Source organism: Lepidochelys kempii, chromosome 6, assembly GCF_965140285.1.
Source record: "Lepidochelys kempii isolate rLepKem1 chromosome 6, rLepKem1.hap1, whole genome shotgun sequence".
Lineage (NCBI taxonomy): Eukaryota > Metazoa > Chordata > Testudines > Cheloniidae > Lepidochelys > Lepidochelys kempii.
The window spans coordinates 6,895,217-6,905,531 of record NC_136385.1 but is presented as its reverse complement, the minus strand read 5'-3'; the positions used below and the strand labels follow the sequence as shown (position 1 = coordinate 6,905,531).

Sequence of the window (10,315 nt, the reverse complement as noted above, 5' to 3'; positions counted from 1 at the left end):
CCATTTAAAGAAATCCTAATCTAATGCATATCTAGCTAGATTACTTACTAAGTTCTAAGACTCCATTCCTGTTCTGTCCCCGGCAAAAGCATCACACAGACAGACCCTTTGTTTTTCCCTCCATGCAGCTTTTGAAAGCATCTTGTCTCCTCATTGGTCATTTGCATCAGGTGCCAGCGAGGTTATCCTAGCTTCTTAACCCTTTACAGGTGAGAGATTTTTTCCTCTGGCCAGGAGGGATTTTGAAGGGGTTTCCCCTTCCCTTTATATTTTGACAGTAGGGTAACCACCTTTCTGTATACAGTACTATTAAATCCCTCTTGGCCAGAGGCACAAAATCCTCTTACCGGTAAAGGGTTAAGAAGCTCAATAATGTGGCTGGCACTTGACCATGATGACCAATAAGGGGACAAGATACTTTCAAATCTGGTGTGTGGGGGGGTACGGATTTGTTCTTTCTGTTCTTTGTGGCTCTTGTCGGAGTCAGATCAAGAAAGCAAGCAATTCAACTCCTATGGAATTAGTAAGCACTAGCAAGGGGATGAATTAGATTATCTTTTGTTCTGGCTTGTGATTTTCTCTGAGTTGAGAGGAAGTTGTATTCCTGGTTATGTTTTTTTTTTCTTTTTGTAACTTTAATGTTTTGCTTAGAGGAAAATCCTCTGTGTTTTGAATCTGATTGTCCTGTGAGATTATCTTCCATTCTAATTTTACAGAGGTGCTTCTTTTACCATTTTTCTTTCTAATAAAGTTCTCTGTCCTAAAAAACCTAAGGTTGGTCTGTGGTCATCTTGTTTATTCTCAAGCCTCCCCAGGAAACAGGGTGTAGGGCTTGGGGGTATACTAGGGGGAAGAGAGGGCTCCAAGTGGCCCTCCCTAAATGTTTGTTGAATCACTGGGTGGTGGCACCGTTTATCTAATCCAAGGTACAAGGGAGAATTTGTGCCTTGGGGAAGTTGTAACCTAAGCTGGTAAAAATAAGCTTTGGGGGTCTTTCATGTGGGTCCCCACATGTATACCCTAGAGATCAGAGTGGGGAGGGAACCCTGACAGCTCCTCAAGTACTTGTGCTCTGACACTTCCCTCAATCAACTCCTTCTCTATAACTATGGCAGCTCCGTGGAAATCATCTCCGTCCTTGTTATCCTCATCTCCTATATTTTCATCGTCATCTCTGTCCTGAGGTTCTTGCTCAGTGAATATCTTGATTAACGTAGTAAAAAGTCACCAGTGAGGAACTGCAGAACAACAAGGGGACTGGCTAAGCCAATGAGATATAATGTCCTATAGCAACAGACATGGGTACATAACAGATGTAAGGGATAATTAAGTTGTCATGGGATAAGAGGGAAGATCCTTTCATGGATTGAGAACTGGTTAAAAGACAGGGAACAAAGGGTAGGAATAAATGGTAAATTTTCAGAAAGGAGAGGGGTAACTGGTGGTGTTCCCCCAGGGTCAGTCTGAGGACCAATCCTATTCAACTGATTCATAAATGATCTGGAGAAGGGCGTAACCAGTGAGGTGGCAAAGTTTGCAGATGATACTAAACTGCTCAAGATAGTTAAGACCAAAGCAGATTGTGAATAACTTCAAAAAGTTCTCACAAAACTTGGGCAACAAAATGGCAAATGAAATGTAATGTGGATAAATGTAAAGTAATGCACATTGGAAAAAATAACCCCAACTATACATACAATATGATGGGGGCTAATTTAACTACAGCTAATCAGGAAAAAGATCTTGGAGTCATCGTGGATAGTTCTCTGAAGACGTTCACACAGTGTGCAGCGGCAGTCAAAAAAGCAGACAGGATGTTAGGAATCATTAAAAGAGGGATAGAGAATAAGATGGAGAATATCTTATTGCCCTATATAAATCCATGGTACTCCCACATCTTGAATACTGTGTACAGATGTGGTCTCCTCATCTCAAAAAAGATACACTGGCATTAGAAAAGGTTCAGAGAAGGGCAACTAAAATGAAAAGGGGTTTGGAACAGGTCCCATATGAGGAGAGATTAAAGGGACTAGGACTTTTCAGCTAAGAAAAGATGAGACTAAGGGGGGATATGACAGAGGTATATAAATTCATTAGTGGTGTGCAGAAAGTGAATAAGGAAAAGTTATTTGCTTGTTCCCATAACGTAAGTACGAGGGGCCACCAAATGAAATTAAAGGGCAGCAGGTTTAAAACAAATAAAAGGAAGCTCTTCTTCATACAGCGCACAGTCAACCTGTGGAACTCCTTGCCTGAGGAGGTTGTGAAGCCTAGGACTATAACAGGTTTTAAAAGAGAACTGGATAAATTCATGGAGGTTAAATGCATTAATGGCTATTCCCCAGGATGGGTAAGGAATGGTGTCCCTAGCCTCTGTTTGTCAGAGGGTGGAGATGGATGGCAGGAGAGTGATCACTTGATCACTACCTGTTAGGTTCACTCCCTCTGGGGCACCTGGCATTGGCCACTGTTGGTAGACAGGATACTGGGCTGGATGGACCTTTGCTCTGACTCAGTATGGCCATTCTTAATCTTCTTATGTTCTTATAATGGGACATGCATGAGTTTTGTTTTGGGGTATTACATTTCACCCGATGTGGCTTTATTTAAAGATTTAGGGTCACAGGATAGCAGATTATTTTGGGTAGGAAAGGAATCATTTCATCCATCTCTCCCTGATCCATGGAGGTCAGAGGGTCTGCTGGACTCAGACTCAGCAGACCTAGGTTTATTTTTCTCCTCTGTCACAAAGTGGACAAATCACTTATATTGCCTCATAGGTTGGTACCGCCTTTACAGTGATATCAAGTTTTAAAAAGTCTCTCTCCTTACTCTGATGTGTGGTGGTCTGCTCTGCAGAATTGAAGCAGTGAGCTAATTGCTGAGCAATGTGGGTGGGGGATAAAGAGGAAGGATTTTAAGAAAGACAGTTTTGGGGAAAGGGAATGGCTGAAGGTTTTGAGGCTGAGACAAGGTGCCTTTCCCCTTTGCCTCACCAGTTCCAATCCAGGGAGGAGGTCAAGATCCGTGAGCCCAGAAAGATGATGGGTCTTGAAATGGGATACAATTGTTTTCAGCTTTAGGTCACAGATCTTTTTTTCCCACACCCTGTTCAGCGAATGGAACCAACATGCCATGTACAGAAACAGCACCACAGGGAAAGCCAAGTACATTATCTCAGCAGCAGAGCAGATGCTGAGATCCATTTTAACTGGCTGCATCTCTTTCCACAACTTTTTTATTCTTCTAGAAAGCGGGACAGAACATGAGAAAGACGAGTCTTTATTTACCTATAAATTTATTGTAAAATATTATGGTTGCTCCCGGAAGGACTGAAGGAAGGAAATGAAACGAGTTATGGCAATAAATAAGTGTGTTGTGATAAATACCATTTGTGTTGGATTTGAATAAATTAATAAAGAAGGATGAGAGGGAGGAAATGGTGTTCATCTGGCTTATTCAAACCTTTCACTGCGTGCAGACAACAGTCCTCTATCCTCAGAAAAACTGGAACATTTGTAACTGATGTCTGAGTATATTAAGCTTAACCTGAGTGTTTTGTTTTATTTTGCTTTGTTCTCTCTGTTATTACTGAAACCACTTAAATCCTACTTTTTTACTTAATAAAATCACTTTTGTTTATTTATAAACTTAGTGTAAGTGATTGTTACCTGGGGCTGGGAGGGGGGGGGGGCAAACAGCTGTGCATATCTCTCTTGCAGTGATATAGAGGGCAAGCGTTTATCATTTTATCCTGTATAAGCTTTATACCGAGTAAAGCAGATTTATTTGGGGTTTAGATTCCATTGGGAGCTGGGTATTTGTGTACTGGAGACTTGTGTCCTGCTGAGCTGGTTTCAGTCTAGATTTGCAGCTTTGGGTGCATCACCCAGAGCCTAGGTCTCTGTTGCAGCTGGCTCGTGTGTCTGGCTCAAAAAGACAGGGTTCTGGAGTCCCAGGCTGGAAGGGAAAATGGGCTCAGAGGTAATTTCAGCAGATGAGGTGACAGTCACAATGAGGGTCTCTGTGACCGAACCCGGCACACTATTGGCTTGGGTTTCCCTCATTTCCTGTGATACTTCCCTTGTTTTGTTCACTGATCTCTGTTGGGGACTGCAGGCCTTGTTGGAATACAAACAAATTAATAATAATAACAATATAATAATGTACAAAACTACCACGGGCTTTCTGAAATTATTTTGTAATGGGCTGAGAATTGAATTCACCTGTTTCCACTCCCCAGCACTAAACCAGTCCTGAATTAAACAGATTCAAGAATTTGTTTGCAGTTTATTCATTGCTTTCCTCAGGGCGTCCTTCACCTCCGTGTTCCTCAGGCTGTAGATGAGGGGGTTCAACATGGGGATCACCAGTGTGTAAAACACTGAGGCCACTTTGTCTGTATTCGTGGAATAGCTGGAGGTGGGACGTAAATACATGAAGAGGAGGGTGCCATAAAACAGGACCACAGTGGTCAAGTGGAAAGTGCAGGTGGAGAAGGCTTTGTGTCGGCCCTCGGCAGAGCGGATCTGCAGGATGGTGGAGGTGATATAGACATAGGAGAGGAGGACAGTCAGAAAGCTGATGACTTGAATGCAGCACATTGAAACAAACATCATAATCTCTCTGATGCGAGTGTCAGAACAGGAGAGCGCCAACAGTGGGAGGACATCACAGAAAAAATGATTGATGATGTTGGAGCTGCAGAATGACAGCCGAAATGTAAAATATGTGTTTAACATTGAATCCACCACCCCCACAGTGTACGTCCCAGCCACCAGCTGTTTACAAAGGTGCCTGGACATGCTGACCGTATAGAGCAGCGGGTTACAGATGGCCACATAACGGTCATACGCCATCACAGCCAGCAAGAGGCACTCAACATCTCCAAAAGCGATAGAGAGAAACATTTGCACAGCGCAGGCAGTGTAAGAAATGCTTTTCCTCTCGGCTAAGAAATTCAGAAGCATCTTAGGGAAAATTATCGAGGAAAGGCAGAGGTCACAGAAAGACAAATTCCTGAGGAAAAAGTACATGGGGGTGTGGAGTTGGGGATCAATTGTGATTAACAAGATCATCCCCCCATTTCCTACCAGGGTGAAACCATAAATCAGTAGGAAAACCCCAAACAGGGGATTTTGCAGCTCTGGATGATCTGTCAGTCCTGAGAGAATGAACTCAGTCGCCTCCGAGTGATTTCCCTCTTCCATCTCCTCTCAACAGAGATCAGACAGCAACAGAGATGTGGGCAGGTAGATAGTGAGGAAAACGTGTCCCTTCTCTGTAATGAAGTAAGTGAAGATAAATGGAGATCAGTTTCTTAACGGACATCAGTACCAGCTCAGGAAAAGGCTTCGTCCACGGAGCCAGATGTTCACAGCTGGTCATTCCAGATGTTCGATAAAATGCAGATACTGTGCAAGTACAATGACACGCAGGTTAATCATGCCGCCCACACAAACACTCCTGTTCACTAATCCAAAGAGAAATCAGTGACTTGTGACTCTCCTGTGAGAGAATCAGTCTGCAGGGATTATTCCTTATCTAATGAAGGGGTGAGAGTAAAGGAGTGTCAATCTTTGACCCTCTTTGGACAAGGGGAGCTCTGTGGCTTGGAACGTCCATTTGGGGTAAAGTTGCTTACTGTGCTAATTAAGCTTTTTTGCATTTACTTGACCATGTATGAAAACCGAGCGACATCATGGGAAGCCCTGGCTTCAGTGCCTTTGTAATTGCCTCTTTTTTTCCAACCCATGAGGTCACTCCTTTAGCTGAAGGGGTAGGAGTTGGGGCTTAGGCTTTTAGTGCTGGAGGTCTGGAATTCAATAGCTGCTGATCCCCATGGTGTCTCTGTGTGTCTGACTGTAATTCAGGACAATAAAACGTACCTGCTGAGAAGAAAGAGAGAGATGTGGTGGCATTTCCCCATCAATAGAAACTGCCAGTCTGGGAGCATGCAGGAAATTTTATACTGAGATGTGCGATCTATGGCCTATGATTTGAGAAGCAACTGGGAGTACCTGAGTTCAGAGAGCCACAACACCTAATTAATGCATTCAGTGAACCAAAGCCAGCTTGGTGTAATTGGTGCCCTCAGGATTAATTTGACCTACTCTTTCTTACTGTGTTTAAATGACGCAAATTCTACCAGAGTTCCAGAGTATGAGGTTAGGGTATATTTCATCCTGGTGTATTCATTGTAAGTTGGGTACTGTGTAGACCTAATACACAAAGCGTTTTGTTGTTGTTGTTGTTGTTTTTTGTGGTGACCGAAATTTTTAGCTAAAAACTTAATCTTTTGACTTGGAAGTACCCCGGGGGTGCCTCAGATACCACACACCACCAATCTCTTCCATGTTCCTGGCGTCCAGGCTGGACTGCATCCCCCTGAATGCATGATGGTCTCTCCTCTTCTTGAACTGCCCTGGAACTTCATCAGAGTCCCACAGCCATAATTTAGGGAGGAGGGGAGTTTTGCAGTTTGACAGAAAGCTGATAATTTCCAAGGAAAAATAATTTCATGAAAAAAATTGTTGAATGAAAAATCCAATTCACCATGGAAAAAAGTCTCATTAAAAATTTTCAACCAGCCTTAGCAACAAATTTGGAATCAAAGGAACTGAAAGTTAGATACAGATGAAATGTACAAACTGTTTGCAGCTGTAGATGGTATCTTCTCAGTTATCCCTGGTTTGAGAGTAACCTCATTGTCCTGGCCGTAATAAGTGGAATATAAAGCCTGTCAGACATTTTATATGAAATCTGTAGGACATTTAAGAGTACTCCAGATTATCAAGCTATTAATAGGATGCCAATCACCGTGGTATCCTATGTCCTTCCTTTGCTAGGTTATTCCCTAAAGTAGAAAAGATCGGTTCACGCCTTTTGCTTGCTGGAGACCACATGATGACCAGAGGAGTTCAGGCACTCAGGAGGAGACCACAGCATGCTACGGACCTCTGCAATTCACAAAACTATCCCTTTTGCATGCATATTATCTGCATATTATTTGCACAAACAGCTGAGTTTTAGATGCGAAATAAATCTATGAGTCAACTAGAAATAGTCATGATCCCATCACAAATATTAAAACATTTTTGATAATGTATGAGAAGTTATAAGATTACACTGTATCATGTTATTCATACATGTTCCGAACTGAGGCTGGCAAACTGGTCTCTCTTCAATGAAGAAATGTTTGCTCCACTTAATTTTGTATCTAAACAGTAATCAGAGTCATTAAGCAGGAAAGGAAACAAAGGTATCCCCAAAAGGTGAGGAAAAAGCAGAAGGGAACATCCTTCTACATAGATTTTGTTCTCTTCCGGTAAATAGGTGGAAATGTTTCTCAAAGTAGGGATAGGACTATAAAAAGAAGGGGCAGACATCCCAAGCCACACTCTCTCTCTTTCTCTCTGCCCATTGATTTACTGCATCTGAAGAGGAAACTTTTCCTTTGAATTACACATCATTTATTAACTGAGGCAAAAGTTGCATTCTAGCTCTATTTTTCTTGTAACCATGTCTGACTTCTATGCCTTCTCCTTTGCACTAACTGAAAATCTATATATGTATTCAATAAACTTTGATTTATTGTTTTATCTAATCCAGTGTGTTTAAATAGAAATGTCTGAGAGTTGCCTGCATATTCGTGCTGATAAAGAAATAATAGACAATGTAGCTTGTATTGTCCAGGAGAGGACTGGGTAGCACAGGATGTACATTTCAGGAGGGAAATCAAAGACTGGGGAATATGTTGGGGTCACCCTGCAGTATAACCAAGGATGGTGAGAGCCTGAGTGTAATACAGTTATTCCTGGCCAGGCTGCAATTACACACACATGCCTCGGGTGCGATTCCATGCTTGACGGTTGTCTGTGAGTGGTCCAGGTGGAAGGCACTTCAGCAAGGCATTGTAAGGTTGCAGGCAGGTATGACACAGCTGCTGATTAGTCTGGGTTGAACCCTGGTATGTCACAGCCACCAACCTAGAAAATATCCCAATAACACAAAAGGTGTGGTGCGGACTGACAGTACTGTTTGATTGACATGAGAGGGTTAGGTCACCATAGGCATGGGCCAATGCACTGATCCATGGCTGCAGATGCACAAGGACATTGTGGTCATCACCTCCCCACAGGAGATCCCTGGAAGTCCCAGAGATGACTCTTTCCTTCTTTACTATAGTAGGAGAAATTATCACCCATGGGTGTGCAGGCTTGGCTGGTATTATCAGTGCTCCAGGGTATGTTGGTGTCCGCTTCTCTGAAGTGGTGCCAACCTGTGAGGCATTGCACAGTCGATAGTATTAGGAGGAAAAATTAATGATCCAAGTCAGCTATATTTTTTAGTACAATCTGTGGGTGAGGGGTTACAAAGAATGTACACAACATCCTGCTTCCCTGAACACCAGTAGAAACAACCAGCAACTAGCAATCTCTGTATTCAGAAACTCCAAAGTCTGTCACCCCAGGTCTGTGCCCAGGAAACACTGTACCCATACTTCCTCTAAGAGTCACGCTCATAACTCCTCCTCCTGGCTTTCTCCCTCCTGTGACCCAAAACTGCCTGAGACAGTCCTGACTGAAAACGCCATGGTCAGGGCAGGCTGCAAAAAGGAGACTATTCCCCAAACTGGTGGTTAACGCTCAAGATCTCTGCAGCATCTCTGCAGATGCTGCTACAAAATATCTCTGAGCAAGCCAGCTCCCTCCCAATTCTTTTGTTCATTTTATTTATTTCCTACAAATTATAGTCTGTGAAACAGAGTGTGATGTTGCACCCCATAATGCTTTATAAAAATATTGTTATAAGTGTAAATATGACATAACTGGGATATGTTTTATGCCAGATAGACCATGTAACATATCTCCGAAAAGGTTATGATCTACTGGATATATTCATGCTATTTGCATTCATGTAAAATTTTTGTATTCAAAGTTATGAATATTGGCTATGTACTTGTTTCATTTTAAGTAGCCTCAGAAAAGCAGTTGGTTAACTTCTTGAGAAAAGACTATTCTGCGTAAGTGCCCAGTCAGGAAACACTTTAGCTAACAATGAACTTGGAAAGACGCCAATCCACAACTGAGCTTTCCTGGGAATGTGGAGTCGGCCTGTAAGGAACTGAGCCATGCATGGACATGTGACTTGTCCATATGACTCTAAGAGTCCATCTTGGAGCTGGATTGTGCAGAGGAGAGGTGAAGGGAGAAGAGAGAAACTATATAAACCCCTTCGGAAACTCTCCCATTTCCACACAGAGGGCTAACAATTTAAGAGTTTACCCTGTATATATGTTATGTTGGGTTAAACTGATTTATTGGGGTTTGGATCCCATTGGTAGTTGGGCATCTGAGTGTTAGAGACAGGAACACTTCTTGAGGTGTTTTCAGTTAAGCCTGCGTCTTGTGGGGGACGTGGTTCAGATTTGGATCTGTGTTTGCAGCAAGCCATCGTGCCTGGCTCAAACAAGTTAAGGTACTGAAGTCCCAAGTTGGCAGGGAAAACAGGCTCAGGGGTAGTCTAGGCACATTAGGTGGCAGTCCCAAAAGGGTTTCTGTGACACAACCTGTCACACAGAGTTTAAAAATAAAATTGCAAAACAATGTGGGAGTAGGTGAAGGAGAGGACAAGACTGGATGGACTTCAGTTGCAGCAAGGGCAGTTTAGGTTGGACAATAGGAAAAAGACCCCAACAGTGAGGGTGGCTAAGCACTGACATAACTTGCCCAGGAAGGTTGTGGAATCTCCACCAGTCGAGATTTTTTAAGAGGAGGTTTGACAGACACCTGACAATGAAATAGGATTAGATTTGACAACTGGTCTTTTCCATCGGCAGCTTCTCTGCGGCCTGGTTTATGCTTAAAAATTAGATCAACAGAGCTCTGTAGCACAGGGCGGGGAATCTTTTCACAGCCTGTGTGAGTCAGTTAGTTTGTACAGACCCTCAGTGTAATTCTTTCATCGACCGAGCTACTGCCTCTAGGAGAAGTGGATTAACTACAATGATGGAAAAACCCTTCCATCAATGTGGAAAGCATCTACCCTGTGGTGTTGCTGCATATAACAGTGGAGTCAATGTAACAGCCTTAGGATAGACATTATCTGACTTGATGGGGGAGTTTTCTCCCTTCCTATTAAAGTGATTTTCTCCTCTTTTCCATCATTCTTCTGCCTCCCTTGTAAAGCTTTTAACTTCTTTTGAAAGTAAATGTGTTCAGAAAAGTTGAAATAGCTTCTCTTAGGATAGTTCCCTACTTCCTTCCTTTCTCTCCCATGAATGGCTCACTGTCATTTCAATTAAAGGCTGAAA

General features: G+C 42.7%; 1 protein-coding gene across 1 annotated transcript; it reads right to left on the bottom strand.

The window, feature by feature from the left end:
- Positions 1 to 4,271: 4,271 nt before the first annotated feature.
- On the bottom strand, positions 4,272 to 5,210 carry LOC140913736 (olfactory receptor 8U9-like). Its single transcript, XM_073350537.2, has one exon. The coding sequence runs from the start codon at positions 5,208 to 5,210 to the stop codon at positions 4,272 to 4,274; it is 939 nt and encodes a 312-aa protein (XP_073206638.2).
- Between the last annotated feature and the right edge of the window lie 5,105 nt (positions 5,211 to 10,315).

What these genes read in the sequence shown, in the direction of transcription:
- LOC140913736 (XM_073350537.2), bottom strand. Translation starts at nt 5,210, where the DNA reads ATGGAAGAGGGAAATCACTCGGAGGCGACTGAGTTCATTCTCTCAGGA.